A 23175-nucleotide genomic window follows, 5' to 3' on the forward strand; every position below is an offset into this window, starting at 1 on the left:
ATAGGCTGACCGCTGACTGCATATCACGGACATTCTCTCATTCTCATACCACGGACGAGGATGAGAGAATGTCCGCGATAGGCTGTACACTGACAGCTGTTCAGCCTATCACAGACGAGCAGGAGGCGCGGCTTTTGAATGCTGGAATAGCCGCCGAACACTATCATCACACGCCGGCCGCCGTCTGCCTGCATGACACGCTGATCATGCAGACAGACGACGGTGACTTAAATATAAATCGAAGGGGACACTTTCAGCCCAAAAAAAAGGGCTGAAAAATTCGACTTATACTCGAGTATATACAGTATGTAACATGAAGTGTCATACTCATAGCTTCATGGCAGCTATTTGACAACAAATAATTGAGAAATGAGGTTGATTGAAATAATATAATATAATGATGTCATCCATTAAGAGAATAGAATTGAATGAACCTATAAAGAACTATAAAGTGAATGTGTTGTAGAATAGCTGGGGGAATAAATTAGGCTAAACCAGTGCCAAGTTCCTTCTTTTGGTTTGGCTTTATCTGGTGCGTAGGTCAAAAATCCCAACTATTCAAAGTATCTTCTAGTACAGTTGGTATATTAGATAATTAACAAGAATAAACCTAGTGGAGGGAATAGGGCACAGAAGGGAGAGAAGTAAATGTCCAGTTGGACCAATGGTTAGAGAGTCAGGTGAAAGTAATCATAGAAGCTGGGTGCATATTATAAACTCTCAGGGAGAAGTTAGTGAACAGTCCAAACCAGGAGGTAAATAATGTTTAATCCAAGGTCTCCATAAGGATTCAAAATTTGCAACTTTATCTAGCAGTATAGCTTCAGTTTTAGCACATACTGTATCATAGATTGTGTGACACTTTGTCTGACTCTGTGCAGAGAGAGTTCAATTTCCACACTTTTGCTACAGTTTGTTTAGCTGCCATGGTTATAAAAAGAAGTAATTTGAATTGGTGGTGTGTTATGATTTGTGGTTTTCTGTTCAGGAGTGTTACTGAGGGATCAGGTATAAGGGTTATGTTGAACATAGTAGAAAGAATTTTGAAGATTTCTGTCCAAAAAGAGCTTAGTATGGGACATTCCCACCAGATATGTAAATGCAAACCCAGAGTAGTATAGCCTCAAACAGTGAGAGGGATATTGGGGAGAAAATTTGGATATTCTGGATGGGACCAGATACCATCTAATTAGCACCTTATAATTTGTTTTGAGAGCCACTATATTAGGCGTGGCTGATTAAGTTGTTTGCCAAATCTGAGACCAGTCTAGTTCAATTGGTTGAAAATGAAGATCAGTTTCCCATTTGGTTGTGTATGTTGGAGGAGAAGAGGTTACATGAGAGAGTAATTGTTCATATATGGCAGAAATAAGTCCACATCTATGGGGGTCAGATTTGCAAGCATTTTAAAAGACAATGAAGTCAGGGGTTTGTGTGCCAGTGGGTTTGTTGTGTTCCAAAAAATGTTTAATTTGGAGATATTGAAAGGTTTCTGTGGATGGAAGGGAATATGTTTGCATAAGTCTGGAAATGGTATGATATTTAGAGTTTTAAAGAAATGATGAGCCCTAATCAAATCTACATTTGACCACACTGAAAAAGATTTTGGGAAGGACCAGGCTGGGTAGAAGGAAGGGTTACGTATGAAGGAGAGGAGGGTATTATGTTTGTATATTAGTCCAAATCTGGTTTTCAATCTGTCCCAAATGGAAAGGCTGTGTTTGCTAGTAGGATTTGTGACCTTCTTCCGCTGTGTAGGAGTTAACCATAGTAAATTTGCAATAGAAAGAGGGTCACAGTTGATTGACTTCATTGATACCCATAATGGACTTTCCTTCGCAGTGTGATATTTGGGTAATTGTGCTAGTTGTGCTGCGTAATAATATTTGGTGAAGTCTGGCACACTAAGACCGGGGAGAGTATAAGGTTAATTTGGGTAAACAAGGTTTGAGTGAGCCCCTAATGAATTAGTTGTTTTTTTGTTGTAAAATAATTAAAATAAAAGTTTAGGGAGGATAGACATTTTGATCACTGTTATTCTACCTATCCATGCCAGCAGGGGGAGAAGACAAATTAGCTAAGAGTTTAGTAAGTTGTGTAAGCATAGGTGGATAGTTGACTGTGTAGAGGTCAGATGGATTTGCTATAAAATTAATGCCTAGATAAGAAATATGGGAAGCCGACCAGACAAACGGGAGAGAATCATGAAGTTGAGTTTGGACAGTAGGTGATAAATGTTTAGGGCAGTGGATTTGTGGAAATTTATTGTTAGGCCTGATAATTGTCCGAATTTGGAAAGAAAGTCCTTGAGAGGTGATGTTGATAACAGGGGCTAAGTTGGAAACATCAGGACATCATCTGCAAACAGGCATAATTTGTGGTGATGACCCCCAAGTTCCAGTCCTTGGATGTTTGGGTTAGATCAAATGAGCTGTGCTAGGGGTTAGATGGCTAGGGCAAAGAGGAGAGGGGATAATGGACATCCCTGTCTGGTACCTCTCTCAGTATTAAAGGGGTCAGAACGGTATCCTGAATAAGCAATACAAGCTTTTGGGTTTTAATACAAAATATCAATCCAAAGCAAAACATTTGTTCCGAATCCCCAATGCTGGAGAATTGTATGAAGATAAGGCCAATATAGCGAGTCAAAAGCTTTTTGTATATCTAATGAGAGGAAACAGATAGGGATGTGACGAGAGCAGGCTGTATGCTCCAGAAGTGAAGCTCAGTAAATATTGTCACCAGTTTGTCTGGAGGGGATAAAGCCAGTTTGGTCCTTGTGGATCAAAGTACCTATTATGGGATTAAGTTGAGTTGCAAGAATTTTGGCCAATATCTTTATATCTAGGTTAAGAATGGAAATCGGTATGTAATTTGACCATGAGGCAACGTCAGTATTTGGTTTAGGTAACATAAAGATGGAAGCTGTGAGAGGTTCAGTAGGAAAGGATTGTCCATTAAGCAGAGAGTTGAAGGCCTCAACCATAAGTGGTGATAAAATTGTGGAAAAATGTTTATAATAAGCAGATGAAAATCCATCTACACCAGGACGTTTATGGGGTTTCAATGTTTTTATTGCGGTTTGAATTTCTGCTATTGTGATAGGTTTGTCTATAGTTTCCTGATGTGATAGGGAGAGAGAAGGAAGATTAATAGAGGATAACAGTGTGGTCAAATGAGAATGATCAAATGTTTTTGTATAGCGTGAAAAGGTTTTCTACAAAATTTGTTTTGAGTGGATTGCTTGTATAGTCATCTTTTGTTCGTTTTAATGGAATAGGTTTCGGGGTATGATCAAGTTTTCGGAGTGCTAAGGCTAAAAATGTATCTGGCTTGTTTGCCTTCATATAAAAGGAATGTTTGGATTTGCGAAGAATATTTTCTGCTGATTCTGTCAATAAAAGATCTAGTTCTAAACGTGCTTTGTCATAGTTTAACTTGTTTGATGGAGAGGGTGTTTGGAATTTCTCAGAAGCTTTATAGATAGCCTCTTCTAATTGTTTATAAAGTTGACATTTTATCTTACGGTAGTGTGAGGCTTGGCTAATGCAGACCCCTCTAATATATGGTTTGAGGGCTTCCCAGCAGATTAGAGTGTCTGTATCAGTAGTATTGTTATTCATAAAATAATCTTGTATGGCTGTTTCTATTTGTAATCGATATTTGGGATTTGTCAATAAACTATCATTTGTATACCAAGCGTGGAGGTTGGATCGGGGAACCAAAGAGGAAAGAGTTGTTATAACTGCATTATGATTTGATCAGGTACAAGGCATAATAATTGAGTTACGAATAAGTGCTGAGGTACTAATGTTCACCAAAAGGTGGTCTATTCTGCAAAACTGTTTGTGGGGATGGGAATAATACGTACAGTATATTGTCTTCTGGCTGGGTTATGTTCTCTCCATGTGTCCAAGAGAGAGTATTAGTTAAGGAGTTTTTGATAAGGGAGTCGAGGGGCCGTGGTTGGGGTTGGGGATTTGTCTAGAAATGGGTATAATATTAGATTTGAATTACCACCAAGAATGAGTGTGCCACTTTTATGTGTTTCTACTTTTGATAATAAATGTGAGAGGAAAGATAAAGGATTCTTATTGGGAGCATAGTAAGAAACTATAGTGACTTCATCATCTAACAAGAGACCGGAGAGTATAAGGTATCGACCTTCAGGATCTTTGAGTTCTTTCTGTAGAGTAAACGGAGTAGTATGATGAAAAGCAATCAATATACCTCTTTGCTTAATGTTCGCTGATGCAGTGAAAACCTGTGGGTATTTTCAACCAAAATATTTAGGTGTGGACTGTGTCGTGAAATATGTTTCTTGTAAACAGACAACATGAGCTGAGAGTTTAGAAAGCTTTGGTACGTTTAGGAGGAGAGTTGAGATCCTGAACATTGAGAAGAGTCAAAAGGTTTACGGAAGTCATTTCAAAAGGTGATACGGACAGAGAATCTAATTATTGGGTAGCAAATAATAGAAATAAATTATAAGTATATTAAAAAAAACACACATATATGCATGTGTATATATGCAAAAAAAAATTTTAAGCTCCTAAGTGGAGCAGGTATCCAAAGGATAGTGTAAGAACACTAACCAGAGGATACAAAAAGTCCAAGGAGTGACCAGACACCTGAGTTGGGCACTCGAGGAAACTGTGGAGGTGCAGTGGCTGTCTCCGGGACTACGACAGCCAACAAATAAATTATACATATAATAGGTTAGAAGTCTACCGAATCTCAAATTTTTATAAACTCTGAAATAATTTTCAGGAAGGAAGTTATTATGTAAAGTAAGAATGTCATAACTAAAGTGGAAAGGCAGAGGTTTTGTACATTAAATTCAATATACCTCTTACATTTGATTAGAGGAAAACTATATAACAGGATGAATCAAATAACTATGAGGTAAACTAACTAATATAGAGAACCTAGTCTATTTTTTTAATTATTATTGTACTTTCTAATAGAGAAAGTATAAAATATGACTCTTGAGGATGCTAACAAGGGGGTTAACAGCGCTACAAGTGAATGAAATATTCACCAATATGGTATAACATTATAGTGCATAAAAAATAAATAAAATAAAATAAACTATTTCCACTCAACTAGCAAAAACACCTGCCATTGGTGGGTATGATATACCTGATCTGGGACAACCGTATTGTGTATGCTGGTTAAACACAGTCCTGGTACATACTAGAATGTTACTAATCGGAGCAAGAAAAATTAAAAATTAAAATAACGTATGCAAAATGGGTAGTATGTGTAAAAGTCCAAACACTCAGTCAAAGTGACTGTAAAACATGGAGAGGATAATGTAACCAGTCCTTTGTAGAAAAAGTAATTCCATGCATGCAGTCTACAGCAATTAAAAGGCTTCAAAATCTAACGGAGTGCACAATCCAAGGGCTGCTACACCATCACTGGACCAACGTGTGATAACCCCTTTTGGGTGTATGCTTACCAAAGGTAAGTGTCAAATAAGTCCATAGCAACTTCCTGGTTGTAATCTGCTCCTCTACCACTGGGTGGATCTGCTCTCCTCAGCCAAAAAGTTAAGATAAAAGTAATAAAATGCAGCCTGTCAGTGTCAGTGTCTCTTACCGCTCGTCGGAAATTTACAAGTCCCGCCCGCCGCGATGAGTCCCAGGATGACACCCTCTGAAGAAGTAATGACGAAACGCGTCAGTGGTAACCACGCGACCCTTTTCAGCTACACACAGGCAGCGTCATCTCGGGACTCATCGCGGCGGTGGTGGTCCGGTGATGGTGTAGCAGCCCTTGGATTGTGCACTCCGTTAGATTTTGAAGCCTTTTTTTAATTGCTGTAGACTGCATGCATGGAATTACTTTTTGTACAAAGGACTGGTTACATTATCCTCTCTATGTTTTACAGTCATTAGACTGAGTGTTTGGACTTTTACACATACTACCCATTTTGCATACGTTATTTTAATTTGTAATTTTTTTTGCTCCAATTAGTAACATTCTAGTATGTACCAGGACTGTGTTTAACCAGCATACACAATACGGTTGTCCCAGATCAGGTACATCATACCCACCACTGGCAGGTGTTTTTGCTAGTTGAGTGGAAATAGTTTATTTTATTTTATTTATTTTTTATGCACTATATGTTATACCATATTGGTGAATATTTCATTCATTAGTAGCGCTGTTAATACTTTCTCCTTTTAAAAAGAAGGGGGTATATTTTTGTTTATCTCTGTTGTTGGTTTTTTATAATAGCAGCTTGAAGTGCATAGACCATTATCATTTCATCCATTTTAGAGCGCTGGGATCAGAGTCTTTTATTATCTCTGATATCCAATTTGTTTTTTACTGATAATAGGGGGTTATTTACGAAAGGCAAATCCACTTTGCACTGCAAGTGCACTTGAAAATGCAGTCGCTCTAAATCCGAGGGGTAGATTTGAAATGAGTGGAAGCTCTGCTGATTTTATCATCCAATCATGTGCAAGCTAAAATGCTGTTTTTTATTTTCCTTGCATACCCCCTCGGATCTACAGCGACTTTACTTCCAAGTGCACTTTCAGTGCACTTTCCAGTGCACTTGCAGTGCACGTTTATCAATATTTCAGTCCACTAGATCTCCTTCTGCAATGGGCGGTGAAGCAATGCGACTTCTCTTGGAGGGAGATTGATGATCAGGGGAGTCCTGTAAAATCTGAGGAAGACCATGGGGTTTATTTACTAAAGGCAAATCCAGTTTGCACTGCAAGTGCATTGGAAGTGCAGTCGCTGTAGATCTGAGGGGGACATGCAAGGAAAATAAAAAACAGCATTTTTGCTTGCACATGATTGGATGATAAAATCAGCAGAGCTTCCCATAATTTCAGAGCATCCTCTCAGATCCACAGCCACTGCACTACAAGTGCACTTTCAAGTGCACTTGCAGTGCTCTTGTAGTGCAGAGTGAATTTGCCTTTAGTAAATCAACCCCCATATGTATCTCGGCGTCTGGGGTCTTCTATTGGTGCTCCAGGTAGTGACAGGCGAAGATCCCTGTTCTCAAAATCTTCAATGCGGTTTTGAAGAAGAGAATATTCATCTTTGAGGGATTCAAGTTCTTCAGTCTGGTTAGAGGTAGTGACATCCACTTTATCTATCCTTTGTTCAAGGATAGTGGTGCGGCGGCCCATCTCAAGAATCTCCCTTGTCAGTTTGTCTGTGATATTCTAGATAGTCTGAGGTATTCTGTAAGGCTCTATGGAGAATCCTTTCAAATTGATTTATAAAGTCAGAGCCATTAGTAGCATCGAGAAAGAAAGAAAAAGAGGGCGCACCAGCCATGTGCATTATCTTTTGTAGAAGTATTTATTGAAAAAAATTATAAAAAGAAATTACTCACAAGCAGTAGTAGAGTAAGGCACAATGTAAAAATGCACCAACTAGCAGCATACAGTTCTATGGTGAGCGAAATCTTCCAAGGGTCATGGAGGAACACACAAGCATCACTACCAGCTGACGCGTTTTGAAGGGAACGTCCCTTCTTCATCAGAGCTCAGCTGAGCTTCAGCTTCATTTTCCTCACACTGTGTAGCCTGTCAGTATGTGCCCAGGAGTCACAGGTATGTGACAGGAACTGTGGGGGGGGGTTGAGGACTGATAAAATTTGTTAATATCTGGCTATTGGGTCCCGGTCAGTGCGGAGCTCTAAGTGGACATGTCCTGCTCAGCCAGCTTCGCGCATGCGCCTCCGTAATTATTTTAATTTAAAAAAGTACCTTTTTCCTAATCGATATACAGCTGTCACATGACCCAGCTCTTTCCCAGCCTGTCTGCAGGGACACATAAGCAGGAGGAGCTTCTAGTCCTCTGCTGTTGGTCACATGTCCAAAAAAAAATAAAAAATAACAGCCTCTGGAAAACAGAGTAAAAATAAATAATTTATTTTGATAAACTGTTTTAAATCATCATACAAATATATATTTGTATATGTGGGTGGATTTCTGTCATTTACAGGCTGTGTCACTCCCTTGCAGCATGTGTCTTAGAATAAGAAGGGGATCAAGCTCCATCAATCTACATGTAATATCCCTTCCCCATTGTGTTTAGCTGGTTAGTGGGTATGTAAGAGAAGGGAGGGTGTGTGGTTTATCATTTACTACTGTGTATTCGTCCACATGTGTGACTCTATAGTTACATGGGCTGAAGGAAATGCTCAGCATAGAAACTCACTAAAAAGCTAAGCATGTGCAGAGCTGCCAACACTGCTCTGCAAAATCCCTAGCTGAATTGGGGACATGGACAAAAGGGGGAAGTTTTTTGTAGGTTACAGAAAACAAATCTCATAATGACTGAGCGAGTATGAACAGCATGTAATACAGTGTTTATTAATTTTTTTTTTTTATGTGGGTTTAGTGACACTTTAATACACAAAAAAAAAGGATTCCAAGAGAACTGTTCATTTTCTGAAGAGAGTGCACAGCTGTAGTTCTCTGTTTTCTAGCACAGTTGTTGTTTACTGAATTATGGGGTGGGCATTAGAGAGGGAGGAGGAACTCTGGAAGGAGCCACTGTGCTGAATAATTCAGTTGTGTGTGTGTATATTAGCTTGAGATATTCAGCTCCATTGACAGGCTTTATACAACAAAAGAGCAAAGAGGATAGTGAAAACATGTGAAAGGGAGCCTTAAGCTCCACCTATTGGCTGGATAGAAGAATGCATAATATTAATATGTAAGAATAATTTATGATTTATAAAACTATCCTACATACTATTTAAGCCTCAAATTATGATATCCATATACATAGCTAGAAGTACATTTGACTAAAGACAGGAGAAATGTAGGCTTGGGGTAATTTTGTCCCAGCTGGAAAGGTGTGTGCGCATATATGTCCTTTATAAAAAGGTCAATTTCCAGTAACATGTGAAAGCAATTACTGAGATACTAATAATGCGATCCAGCAAACATTTCAACTGGACAAAAATCAGAAAGTCCACTCAGATTACCTTAAAGGAGAAGTCTAGCCAAAGCTTGTTTGGCTGTGCTTCCACTATGGATCACAGGAGTGCAATTTGTTTTGCACTCCTGTGACCCGTTTTCAGCAGAGAGCGGGCTGAAGTCCGCTCTCTGCTGACCTCCCACATGTCAGTCCAGGCACCGCGTCATCAGGACAATAAAGTCTGGATCCGCCAGGTGCCTAGACTGACATCCGGCTCAGCCTCTCAGCGAGGGAGCAGAGCAGAGAGCTGTGACTGACAGTCTGCAGCTCTCTGCTCATGGATCTCTGAAAACTGAGCGATCAACGGTGTTTGATCGCTCGGTTCTCAGTGTAGAGGCGCCGGGGGACAGATGCAGCATCGGTCCCATGCTGCACCCACCTAGGTAAGTATGAATCTGAATAATGCAAAAAATCCTTTACTTCTCTTTTAAAGTGATTCTAAAGGCAATGTCATACTTACCTGGTCTGTGCAATGGTTTTCCACAGAGCAGCCCTGATCCCCTTCTTCTGGGGTCCCTCACCAGCGCTTGTGATTCCTCCCCCCTGCTGAGCGCTTGCTATGGGGGAACTCATGCGTTCTTGATCCAGAGTCGGTTCAGTGTGTCCATAAGACACACAAAGCGTGGTTTGGCTCCACCCCTCCACTCCCTTCTCACTGGCTGTAATTTACAGCAGCGGGAGCCAACGGCTTCCACTGCTGTATCTGAGCCAATGAGGAGAGAGAGAGCTGAGAGAGCATCTGTACATTGCTGGATCAATAATGGGCTCAGGTAAGTATTTGGGGCAGTAGTGTGTGGGGGGGGGGGGGCTGGATGAGAGAATGCATTAGGGTAAAAAAAACCTTCAGCCTTTAGAACCACTTTAATAATTCCCTACATAATTCTCTCATGACACATGTACTTTCACATGCTCCTTTACAGTGTACCGTTCGTCTTTTTTTTAACAATAATGTGTGATGTGTACATTTCTTTTCTTTTATTGTATTATTCCAATACAAATAATTGAGGTAACTAAACACAGTGGCATAATAACTGCTAATACTGAAGACACAAAGTTTATTTTCATTTTGCTTCTGGCTGTTCACTTGCCTTTTACTCAGCAGAAAAATGAATCATCTCACTGCTGGTAATAACTGTGAAGTCTCTCCTGGACAGACCCAGCCACCCGAGTATAACAGCAGTCAGTGCAAACAAGCGCACTTCACATATTCCAATCAATAATATCGGAGAGACCTGAATTGTAGATGGATTTGGGGGTGGTGAGTTTATGGGATGCCTTTTTATTGCAAAGCAGCTTTTTGTGGGAATCAGTTTTTGTGGCATTTTTATAATTGTTTTGGACCACAGGTACCTTTTGTCTGGCTTTTTTAAACTGCAGAACAGCAGACCTTTATAAGCTGCTGGATAAAAGCTTAATAAAATGTGTGCATTCTAACAGAGGCTTTTGTGGTGAGTGTAAGCACATCAGGGCTTTCCTGTTAAATAATGAAAAAACCTAGGTGTGCTTTTCATATTCGACCCATGTGGTTTACATAAATGTCCTTGAATTGTACTAATTTTTAACCCTTAACACCGTAGACCGGATCTAGTATGATGATGTGTCCTATTATAAACATTTCAGACTATGAACAAGTATTGTATGTTGTAAGGGCCCTAGCCCCAATTAGTAGTGTCCCTTGTCCTAAATTTAGTGCTGCTGGGCTATAGTCAGCCTGAACTTTTTAGTCCAGCTTAACCAGGTTTGCTCAGTGTTTGCTTTTGCCTGCTATTGGGGATTCCCCCTGACAGTAGTGTAAGAGGATCCAGTAACCCGAGTTATGATTATTTACAGTTGTGCTCATAAGTTTACATACCCTGGCAGAAATTATGATTTCTTTGCCATTTTTCAGAGAATATGTTTATGGTTAATGTTTGGCTGAAGCCATTTATTATCAATCAACTGTGTTTACTCTTTTTATATCATAATGATGACACAAACTACACAAATGACCTTGATCAAAAGTTTACATACCCTGGTGATTTTGGCCTGATAACATGCACACAAGTTGACACAAAGGGGTTTGAATGGCTATTAAAGGTAACCATCCTCACCTGTGATCTGTTTGCTTGTAATTAGTGTGTGTGTATAAAAGGTCAATGAGTTTCTGGACTCCTGACAGACCCTTGCATCTTTCATCCAGTGCTGAACTGACGTTTCTGGATTCTGAGTCATGGGGAAAGCAGAAGAATTGTCAAAGGATCTGCGGGAAAAGTTAGTTGAACTGTATAAAACAGGAAAGGGATATAAAAAGATATCCAAGGAATTGAGAATGCCAATCATCAGTGTTCAAACTCTAATCAAGAAGTGGAAAATGAGGGGTTCTGTTGAAACCAAACCATGGTCAGGTAGACCAACTAAAGTTTCAGCCACAACTGCCAAGAAAGTTGTTCTGGATGCAAAGAAAAACCCACAAATAACTTCAGGTGAAATACAGGACTCTCTGAAAACGTGGTGTGGCTGTTTCAAGATGCACAATATGGAGGCACTTGAAGAAAGATGGGCTGCATGGTCAAGTCGCCAGAAGAAAGCCATTACTACGTGAATGCCGAAAAGTATCCCGCTTACAATATGCCAACAGCACAGAGACAAGCCCCAAACCTTCTGGCACAAAGTCATTTGCAGTGATAAGACCAAAATTTAGCTTTTTGGCCACAACCATAAACACTACATTTGGAGAGGAGTCAAAAAGGCAGATGATGAAAGGTACACAATTCCTACTGTGAAACACGGAGGTGGATCGCTGATGTTTTGGGGATGTGTGAGCTACAAAGGCACAGGCAATTTGGTCAAAATTTATAGCAAGATGAATGCAGTATGTTATCAAAAAATACTGGAGGAACATTTGCATTCATCAGCCAGGAAGCTGCGCATGGGACGTACTTGGACATGACAAGGGTATGAAAATCACCAGGGTATGAAAACTTTTGATCAGGGTAGTTTGTGTTGTCATTATGATTTAACCACTTGACCACTGGGCACTTAAACCCCCTTCCTAACCAGACCAATTTTCAGCTTTCGTGCTCTCACATTTTGAATGACAATTACTCAGTCATGCAACACTGTACCCATATTTTTTGTCCTTTTTTTCACACAAATAGAGCTTTCTTTTGGTGGTATTTAATCACCGCTGGGTTTTTTATTTTTTGCGCTATAAAAGAAAAAAGACTGAAAATTCGGTTAAAAAAAATGAAATTTTCTTTGTTTCTGTTATAAAATTTAGCAAGTTTAGTAATTTTTCTTCGTAAATTTTGGCCACAATTTATACTGCTACATATCTTTGGTAAAAATAAGTACAAATCAGTGTAAATTAATTGGTCTTTGTGAAAGTTATAGAGTCCAAAACCTTTGGTGCCAATATCTGAAAATTGATCATACCTAAATTACTGACGGCCTATCTATATTCTTGGGACCCTAACATGCCAGAAAAGTACAAATACCCCCCAAATGACCCCATTTTGGAAAGAAGACATTCCAAGGTATTTAGTAAGAGGCATGGTGAGTTTTTTTGAAGTTGTCATTTTTTCCCACGATTCTTTGCAAAATCAAGATTTTTTTTTCTTTTTTTTTTTTCCACAAAAATGTCATATTAGCAGGTTATTTCTCACACACCGCATATGCATACCACAAATTACACCCCAAAACACATTCTGCTATTACTCCCGAGTATGGCGATACCACATGTGTGAGACTTTTACACAGCGTGGCCACATACAGAGGCCCAACATGCAGGGAGCACCATCAGGCATTCTAGGAGCACCCAGGCCAATTCTGACATTTCTCTCCTACATGTAAAAATCATCATTTATTTGCTAGAAAATTACATAGAACCCCCAAAACATTATATATGTTTTTTTTAGCAAAGACCCTAGAGAATACAATGGCGGTTGTTGCAACTTTTTATCTTGCACGGTATTTGCGCAGCAATTTTTTGAACGCTTTTTTTTGGGAAAAAAAACAGTTTTGTGCTTTAAAAAAAAACAAAAACAGTAAAGTTGGCCCAATGTTTTTGCATAATGTGAAAGATGAAGTTACACCGGGTAAATAGATACCCAACATGTCACCCTTCAAAATCGCACACGCTCGTGGAATGGCGCCAAACTTCGCTACTTAAAAATCCCCATAGGCGACGCTTTAACATTTTTTACTGGTTACATGTTTTGAGTTACAGAGGAGGTCTAGGGCCAAAATGATTTCTCTCGCTCTAACGTTCGCACCAATACCTCACATGTGTGGTTTGAACACCGTTTTCATATGTGGGCGGGACTTGTGTGTGCATTCGCTTCTGCATGCGAGCACACGGACAGGGGCGCTTTAAAAATTTTTTTTTTTTTTTTTATTGTTCATTTTACTTTATTTATTTTAGTTTGACACTTTTTTCCAAAAATTTTTCTTGATCACTTTTATTCCAATTACAAGGAATGTAAACATCCCTTGTAATAGGAATATGGCATGACAGGTCCTCTTTTCAGTGAGATATGGGGTCAATAAGACCCCACATCTCACCTCTAGGCTGGGAAGCCTGAAATTAAAAAAAAAAAAAAAAAAAAAAAAACGATCCTGGCTTCGATCGTAGCGGTGAGACGGTAGAAGCACCGGAGGGCGGCTGGAAGGGGGGGAGGTCCCATCTCGCCTCCCATAAGAACGATCAAGCAGTGGAACAGCCGCTATGATCATTCCTATGGTGTAGGGAATCGCCGGCTGAAAAAGCTGATATCTGAATGATGCCTGTAGCTGCAGGCATCATTCAGATATCCCCGCACAAAGTCAAGGACGTCGTATGATGGCCAGCGGGCGGGAAGTGGTTAAAATACATTTTTTTTTTTAACACAAAGTTGTCCATTTATACAATATTTCTAACACATAACATGTACATACCAAAAATGACACCCCAAAATAGATTCTCCTACTCCTCCTGAGTACGGCGATACCACGTGTGTGAGACTTCCACAGCCTGGCCACATACAGAGGCCGAGTACAGCTGAATATGGCTGCGCATGGCTGGGTATCGCCGAGTATGACTGGGTATGGCTGGGTATTGCAGAGTATGACAGAGTATTGCGGGGTGTTGCAGAGTATTGCAGGGTGTTGCAGGGTGTTGCAGGGTGTTGCGGAGTAGTACAGAGTATTGCGGGGTGTTGCGAAGTAGTGCAGAGTATTGCGGGGTGTTGCGGAGTAGTGCAGAGTATTGCGGGGTATTGCAGGGTATTGAAGAGTATTGTGGGGTGTTGTGGAGTATTGTGGGGTGTTGCGTGGTATTGTGGGGTATTGCAGAGTATTGTGGGGTGTTGCAGAGTAGTGCACAGTATTGCGGGGTATTGTGGGGTGTTGCGGAGTATTGTGGGGTATTGCGGGGTGTTGCAAAGTAGTGTGGGGTATTTCGGGTTATTGTAGGGTATTGCGGGGTATTGTGGGGTGTTGCAGAGTAGTGCGGGGTATTGTGGGGTATTGCGGGGTATTGTGGGGTATTGCAGAGTATTGTGGGGTGTTGCAGAGTAGTGTGGGGTATTGCGGGGTATTGTGGTGTGTTGTGGAGTATTGTGGGGTATTGTGGGGTGTTGCAGAGTAGTGCAGAGTATTGCGGGGTATTGTGGGGTGTTGCGGAGTATTGTGGGGTATTGCGGGGTGTTGCAAAGTAGTGTGGGGTATTGCGGGTTATTGTGGGGTATTGCGGGGTATTGTGGGGTGTTGCAGAGTAGTGCGGGGTATTGCGGGGTATTGCGGGGTATTGCGGAGTATTGCGGAGTATTGCGGGGTATTGCGGAGTATTGCGGGGTATTGCGGAGTATTGCGGAGTATTGCGGGGTATTGTGGGGTGTTGCGGAGTAGTGTGGGGTATTGTGGGGTATTGCGGGGTATTGTGGGGTATGGCAGAGTATTGTGGGGTATTATAGTATGGAGGGATGGCTGAGCATGGAGGGATGGATGGCTGGATGTGACTGTATTTGTCACAGAGCAGCGTTGTGGGCACTACAGATGCAGCCTACAACGCTGCTACCATCCGATCCCTCCCCCCGGCTCCTCCCCCTCTGTACCAATCGGTACACAGAGGGGAGGGAGGAACCGGCGTCATGACATGACGCCGGTTTGTTTACATGTGATCGCTCTGTCATTTGACGGAGCGATCACATGGTAAATGGCCGCGATTGCGGCCGTTTACCGTGATCCGTGGTCACGGAAGTTCTCGGGTGCGCGCCCCAGGGGGCGTGCGAGAGCAGTATTCTGGGAGGACGTCCATGGACGCCCTCCCAGGATAAGCCAACCGCGCTGTGGCCGTCTTTCGGCTATGGCCCGGTCGGCATGTGGTTAAATAGAGTAAACAGTTGATTTGATAATAAATGGCTTCAGCCAAACACTAACCATGAGTGAAAGAAGTTTTTGTGTTATCATTCATATTCTCTGGAAAATGGCCAAGAAATCATAAATTCTGCCAGGGTATGTAAACGTATGAGCACAACTGTATGTATCCCTAGTCCACTTCTATACGGTTTATATGCTGGGGCATTATATAAACGTTTGGAGTTACCCTAGAATTCTCTCATGCTCTGCCTGGGGGGGGGGGGTGCTGTGTTACATAGAGCAGTGGTTCTCAACCCTGTCCTAAAGTACCCCACAGGCCATGTTTGCAGGCCTTCCTTTATCTTGCACAGGTGCTTTAAATCGGAGTCAATGGCTTGGTATTTTGGACAGGGTTGCGAACTACTGACTTAGAGGACAAAAACTGGGGTCTGAAGCTTCCAGCTGGAAAGTATATCCAGGGCAAGAGGAACGGGAAGGTGATAGCTTGAACTGGATCACCATCTGTGAAGACGTTACCAATGAAGCATGTCCTGGAGAGCTGGGTAGAAGCTACTGCTGGTGGTGCAGGGCATCCTGGTGGCTCATCCAAGGGGTACTTATGCTGAACTGAAGCTGCTCTACAGTTTTGATATTAAGGGTCCTCTCTCCCTGAGTTTATTGGCCCTATAATAAACTCTCTTAAACTGCCTTAAAGTGACTGGTGCCCTATATCTTCCACCCAACAAAGATTTGGATATTCAGCCCTGATGTGAAAATGCTAACCCACCGAGCCACTGGTGAACCCTAACCACCTTCACAGGGGAAGGGGGTGCTACAGTATTTATTTTACAGGTCTTCATTGTTTGTGTGCATCAAGGGAGATTAAGAAAAAGGTTTTGAGTTCACTGTTCATCTAAATTAGGGTTCTCCAAACAAGGGGCCAGTTTTCTGTTCTTCAGACTTTAGGGGGGCCGGGCTGTGGCCATTGGGAGTAGAAAAGGTCCTGACATCAGCAGGAAAAATAATGTTCCTTCTTTAGTGTCAGTGGGAGGGATTGTGCCCCATTGTTGGTTTCATTGGAAGGATTCATGCCCCATCATTGGTGTCATTGATCCCTGTCATTGGGAGGAATTGTGCCCCATCATTGGTGTCATTGGAAGGAATTGTGCCCCTTCACTGTTTTTTGTGAGGAGGGAATTATGCCCCATTGTTGGTATCAGTGGATGAAATTGTTACCCAAGGGCCTGAAAAAAGCAAGCAGAGTTCCGCATCTGGTCCCTGGGCCGCAGTTTGGAAACAAAATCAGCATTCTTTCAGTTTAATTACTAAACTGGTATTAAAAGGTTTTCTATCAATACATTTCACCTACTAAAAGAAATAATTACTTGAAAGAGGTTTTTGAGGAAAGCATGAAAGCTCAACTGCAAACAAACAACTAAATTCACAGTTTAACTACAAATATGTGATTGGTTTACCTTTTAAAGGGTTTGTAATTGTGTTCAGACCAGCGTTTTAGGCATTCCTGCACCGCCAGGACATGGACATCTCTGTAGACTACAATGCAGTTCAGCATACTGGTTCAGGGCCCACCCCAGGCTATGACTGGAGTGTAAAGGAGCAGCAGTCAACTGATGAGATCATTCTGTGCTCTCTCCACATGTAAGCATGTTCAGTGATGGCAGAAAACCTGCTATTTCTTCTCCTAGTCTGAGACGTGCCCTTCCATCATGTAGGCTGGTGGAAGGTTTTGTGTGTGTATGTATGTATGTATGTATGTATCTATATGCAAGTCTCAGTTCATTAACTTTTAGCTAGCTATGTGTGAAACCTCAGTTTGCAGCATTCATTGCTTTAGAGACATATACAGCTCTGTGGGCATGGTTGACAACCCTTAACTCCCTCTTCCTCGGCATAGCCAATTCAAGTTAGAGTTTGGCTTTAGTTTCTCCTTAGAAGTTAATGATATCAATTTACTGATAACCCTCACAAATAGATGGAGCAAGTCCTGTTGTGTCCTGAAAAACATCTTTAAATACAGTCTCTTGAAAAAGTATTCATACCCCTTGAAATTTTCCACAATTTGTCATGTTACAACCAGAAGCGTAAATGTATTTTATTGGGATTTTATGTGATAGACCAACACAAAGTTGCACATAATTGTGAAGTGGAAGGAAAATCCCTGATAAATGGTTTTCAATTTGTTTTACAAATAAATATGTGAAAAGTGTGGCGTGCTGTCATGAACCAATGTGACCAGAAATGTGTGGACTATGATAGGGAAGACCAAACGCATGTAAAGTAATAATAATATGATTTATTATGAGGATAAGTAATACACCAAAGTAAACGCACCTCTGATGTGGCAAACAATAAAATAAACCAGCAACCAACCACGGTGACACACAATAATAACTTTGCAAACCAAACGTACATACAGGTGTAATATATTATCCTAAAAGAAACCAAGCCAGGGTCATACATGGGTGATCAATCAGATAGAACAGTGAATGGGACAGGGAGAGGACAGGAGGAAGGGTTCAGTCTGCAAGACAGGAGTCCAGGATGGATGCAGGGTTCAGGAACACAGGATACAAGGTACAGGTTACAGGAATACAGGTTTCAGGATAGCAAATACAGGTCAGGGTTCAAGGAACAACACCAAGGCAATGAGTGCACCCATCTGCCGGGTATAAGTACACCTCCTGCAATCAGTTTCAGGTGACGCCTGATTCCAGAAGATGATGTCGGCTCCAGACTGCCGGGAGACACCCGCTGGTGGCCACCAGTACTGCGGCCCATAGATCTGCCAGCCTCACCAGCAGGTGAAACCATTCCTGACACGTGCATTTGTATTCAGCCCCCCTGAGTCAATACTTTGAAGAACCACTTTTTGCTGCAATTACAGCTGCAAGACTTTTTGGGATTGTCTATACCAGCTTTGAATATCTAGAGAGTGAATTTTTTGCCCATTCTTCTTTGCAAAATAGCTTAAGCTCGGTCAGATTGGATGGAGAGCAATTGTGACAAGCAATTTTCAAGTCTTGCCACCGATTCTCAAGTGGATTTAGGTCTGGACTTTGACTGGGCCATTCTAACACATAAATATGCTTTGATCTAAACCATTCCATTTCTAGCTTTGGCTGTATATTTAGGGTCATTGTTCTGCTGGAAGGTGAACCTCCTCCCCTTTTTCAAGTCTTTTGCAGACTCTAACAGGTTTTCTTCTAAGACTGCCCTGTATTTGGCCCCATTCATCTTTCCATCAACTCTGACCAGCTTACCTGTCCCTGAGGAAGAAAAGAATGCCCACAAGATGATGCTGCCACCATCATGTTTCAAGGTGGGAATGGTGTGTTTAGGGTGATGTGCAGCATTAGTTTTCCACCACACATAGCGTTTTGCTTTTAGGCCAAAAAGTTAAATTTTGGTCTCATCTGACCAGAGCACCTTCTTCCACATGTTAGCTGTGTCCCCCACATGACTTCACGCAAACTGCAAACTTCTCCACAACTTTATCCCTGACCTGTCTGCTCTGTTCCTTTATCTTCATGATGCTGTTTGTTCACTAAGGTTCCCTAACAAACCTCCGAGGGCTTGACAGAACAGCTGTATTTATACTGAGATAAAATGACACACAGGTGGACTCTATTTACTAATTAGGTGACTTCTGAAGGCAATTGGTTAGGGCTATCAGAGTAAAGGGGGCTGAATACAAATGCACATCACACTTTTCAGATATTTATTTGTAAAAATATTTGAAAACCATTTATCATTTTCCTTCCACTTCACAATTATGTGCCACTTTGTGTTGGTCTATCACATAAAATCCCAATAAAAATACATGTAAGTTTTTGGTTGTTACATGAAAAAATGTGGAACATTTCAAGGGGTGTGAATACTTTTTCAAGGCACTGTACATGATTTTTTAAATAAGCACCAAGATAATTCTGTGCCTAGACCTTGATCACTGTTTGTAGTTGGAAAAAGCAATGCCTTGTCCAAAAGTATAATCTTTTGTATGGAAAAAGGTTAAGGTCTGATGTGTCTTTAAAGCATTTGTAAAGGGGAAAAAAAATACCAAACATGTCATACTTACCTGCTCTGTGAAATAGTTATGTACAGAGCAGCCCCGATCCTCCTCTTCTTGGGTCCCCCATCGGCAATTCTTGCCCCTCCTTGCCGTGTGCCCCTAAAGCAAGCCACTTGCTATGGGAGCGCTTGCACGTGCTCGCTCCTGAGACCCTCTCTCTGTGTCCATAGGACACAGAGAGTGCACCTCAGCCCCACCCCCCACTCCCACCTTACTGTCTGTGATTGGCAGCAGAAGAAGCCCATGGCTCCTGTTGCTGCACCTCAGCCAATGAGAATGGAGAGCCTCATCTCTCGTGCACATCACTGGATCGATATCAGGCTTAGGAAAGTATTACGGGGGGGCTGAGGGGGAGCTGCACACTGAAGGTTTTTTAACTTCATGAATAGAATGCATGAAGTTAAAAAACCTTCAGTCTTTCCAACCACTTTAAAGCCCCGTACACATGATCGGACTTTCCGACGGGAAATGTTCGATGTCAGGCTGTTGGTGGAAAATCTGACTGTGTGTATGCTCCTTTGGGACAATTCTTGTCGGACTTTCCACCAACAAATGTTGGCTAGCATATCTTCAAATTTTCCGCCAATAAATATATGTTGTCAGATTTTCTGAGCGTGTGTACACAAGTCCGTCGGACAAAAGTCCAAAGTACAAACACGCATGCTCCCAAGCAAGGACGAGCCAGAAGCGGTCGGTCTTGTAAACTAGCATTCGTAATGGAGAATTTACATTCGTGACGTGGCAAATTATGAAATCTTGAAATGCAACGCAAAATTCTCTTCTTCTTTAATGGGATAATAATGAAGCTGCTTTGATGGTGATACTGATGGAGTTATTGCAAACAAATTTTTAAAGGCTTTTTTTTTTCTAGTGATATCAAGAATAATATTATTATGCTTTTTTTTTTTTTTATTTGGGCAGGTTACCACAACACCATTATCCCATAGTTTTTAAGATCAAAGATACAACTATGTTGGTGTCCCTTGTCAATTTTACATTGTATTTTTTAAAATGTAACTGCTTACTACCAAACTGTCATTTGAAATAAAACACATAGCCAAGTATTATTCTACGCAATTTTTTTTATTGTGCATTAAATAAAGAAAACAAATAATATTAGACATGCTATCTACCAATAGAACTTAACCAGAAAGTGAATTCTATGCATCCAAAAATATAGAAAATATACCAAATCAAATCATTATTCAACCAAAAAAATAATGTCAAAGCAATAACTCCAAGGCCAATAATAAATAACACGTTATCTCCTCCAAATCCGCAACATGTCTGGTTGACGAAAGGCCATTCAGAAACGAACTGAAAAGCTCAAAATGATAAACGCGAAAAAAAAGCGCGAATCAACACTCACCAAACTTCTACTAACACAAAATTAGCAGAAGGAGCCCAAAGGGTGGTGCTAAAGAGCTGAAAAACCACGTAGTACGTCACAACGTTCGTAATTGTTGGCCAACATTTGTGTGACTGTGTGTATGCAAGTTTGAGCCAACGCCCTTCGGACAAAATTCCACGGTTTTGGTGGCCAACAATCCGATCGTGTACGAGGCAAAATCGCTCTTGAACCCACCCTCTTTAAATTTTCAGTGTTAGTTGGCATCGATACTTTTAGGCATTTAGTGCACACAATAAAACTGCATTGCTTACAGATTTTTTTTTTTTTTTTTAAGTGTAGAGTCACAATGTTTATTTTAAGTGTTGAGAGGTGTGAACATTTTATTCATTAAAAAAATGACCCAGGTTCTGTGCACACGTTAAGAATTTTCTTCCTTTGTTCTTGCTTGTAGAAATTGGTCTCGCGGTCACTAGGTGTGAATCCTGATGATCTCACAGATCCCGTGAAAATAACTATCCCTCGTTACGTTCTCTGTGGACAAGGCAAGGATGAGCACTATGAGTTTGAAATAAAGGTAACCCTGAAATTTTTTTTATTTATTTTGTGTGTTAAGATCTATAATTTTAGGGTGGGGTTATTTGGGTGCTTAACATTTGGTGCATTGTGTTTTTAGTGCTAAGATTTTTTTTAGTCCAGTTTAAATCTCTTTATTAACCTAATTTTACAGTTTTCACCTTAATGAACCTTTTTTTGCTGTAGTTATTATTTAACGCCAAAGGTCATTATTGACTTAGGTTATATTTAAAGTGAACCTGTGCTTTGCCTATACAGGACACAGTAGCAGGTTCACTTTAATGCCATCTGCCTCTCATTTCTGGCTGTGCATAGCTACCTTCCCTTTGTTTTGGCTGCTGGGATCAAAGACGGAGCCCCTATGTAAGCTTCAAGTTATTACTACAAGCATGCACAGGGCTTAGGGCTCTCTTGGTACTTTCATGTGACAGAGCAGACTTCTTGAGTGGCCAATCGCCAAGCTCTTGTACACAAGGAAGAAGGGGGGGAGTGTCAGATGGTCCAGCATACCTGGAATTAGCCTTTATTTATTTATTCACTTCTGGCAGTCAAACAGTGGGTCAGGGGAATAAAGGAAGCCGAGTATCCTACAGATGTGGTCAGTGCCATGCTGTTCATTCGACCTGCATAGATTAAGTTTTTTTTTTTTTATTGTTTCTTATGCAGATCATTGTCTTAGAGGAAACATGGACAGTGTTCAGACGTTACAGCCGATTCAGAGAAATGCATAAAACGTTCAAGTTAAAGTATCCAGAGGTATGTTTGTGTAATGTCTTAGTGTTATGTATGATTACATGTGGATGCAGTTTCACTTGAGTTTTTTTTCCCAAGTCTGCAGTGGTGGTCAAAACCCAGTAAGCAGATGTACAATATGTACAAGGCTGGTTCCCACCTAGCACTAGGCTTGAAAATATGCAAATATAGAGGGTATGTGTTTCAACAGTAAAGTTGCCAAAGAGTAACCCATATTAAGGCTTTTTTTCTAAAACTGGAGCTATGATAAATTAAATGCATAAATAAGTTTAGGGTAAGTATAAATTGGCATTTGGGAGCAATTAAAGCTGAGTTTGAGTGTATGGTGCTCCATCGCTCAACAAATCCATCGTCTGGTGTAATCTTGTGCACCTATGCAACATGCTGGGTTCCGTGCCAACATCTTTTATACAGACTTTATCAGGGGACCAGTTGTCTCTTGGTGCTTGCAGTGGCTCCTGATGGTGCACCTTGGCACTTGTTCAGCATGGTAAGGAAATTGCAGGGCTTATGAGCAATGTAGCAGAAATTACCCAAAGCCTCCTGGGATGCATGACGACAGATTCAGATGTTAATTTCATCTACGCAAGAAAGCCAGAAGTGCAGGGTCATTACCCGTAAAACAGAAAAAATGGGGCAGACAATGGTGAGGAGGAATGATGCAGGGGAGGGTAATGGCGATGGAGGTATTTGATGCCCAGACAATCAATATACATAGGTTGACTTGCAAAGTATCATTCATTTCACTACCTAAATAATTTTTACGTGTGCTGTCCCATACTTCTCCCTTCTGGTCAGTGAGGTTGCCCATCACATTTAAGTAGCAATAGGGAGGCTTTAGAAATTGGAGCAATTTGGGTTATGTTGCTCTTCATATGCTCAATATGAATGGCTGAGATTTCAACAGGGTTTATTTTAAAGTGTCAATCAGCTCCAGTGTGGGAATGCTGGCTGTAGGTTTTATAAAAGCTTTAGCAGGCCTTAGCAATTCTCTAGTATACCCTCCCCACTTTCTTACATTGTTAAGAGGGACACTTAGCACACGGTATGTAGACAAAGGGCACATCCCTGCCATGGTCCTACTTATATAGACCGCAAAGATCTAATATGCAGAAAATGGTCATTT

General features: G+C 41.0%; 1 protein-coding gene across 2 annotated transcripts in view; it reads left to right on the forward strand.

The window, feature by feature from the left end:
* KIF16B (kinesin family member 16B) overlaps positions 1–23175 on the forward strand; it is a 603866-nt gene that overhangs the window by 453653 nt on the left and 127038 nt on the right. For both annotated transcript variants that reach the window (XM_073628239.1, XM_073628241.1), the window contains 2 exons: positions 21175–21297; positions 21963–22052. In XM_073628239.1, coding sequence (XP_073484340.1) covers positions 21175–21297; positions 21963–22052 — 213 coding nt within the window. The remainder of the gene's footprint in view (positions 1–21174; positions 21298–21962; positions 22053–23175) is intronic.

Source organism: Aquarana catesbeiana, linkage group LG04 (assembly GCF_042186555.1).
Source record: "Aquarana catesbeiana isolate 2022-GZ linkage group LG04, ASM4218655v1, whole genome shotgun sequence".
Lineage (NCBI taxonomy): Eukaryota > Metazoa > Chordata > Amphibia > Anura > Ranidae > Aquarana > Aquarana catesbeiana.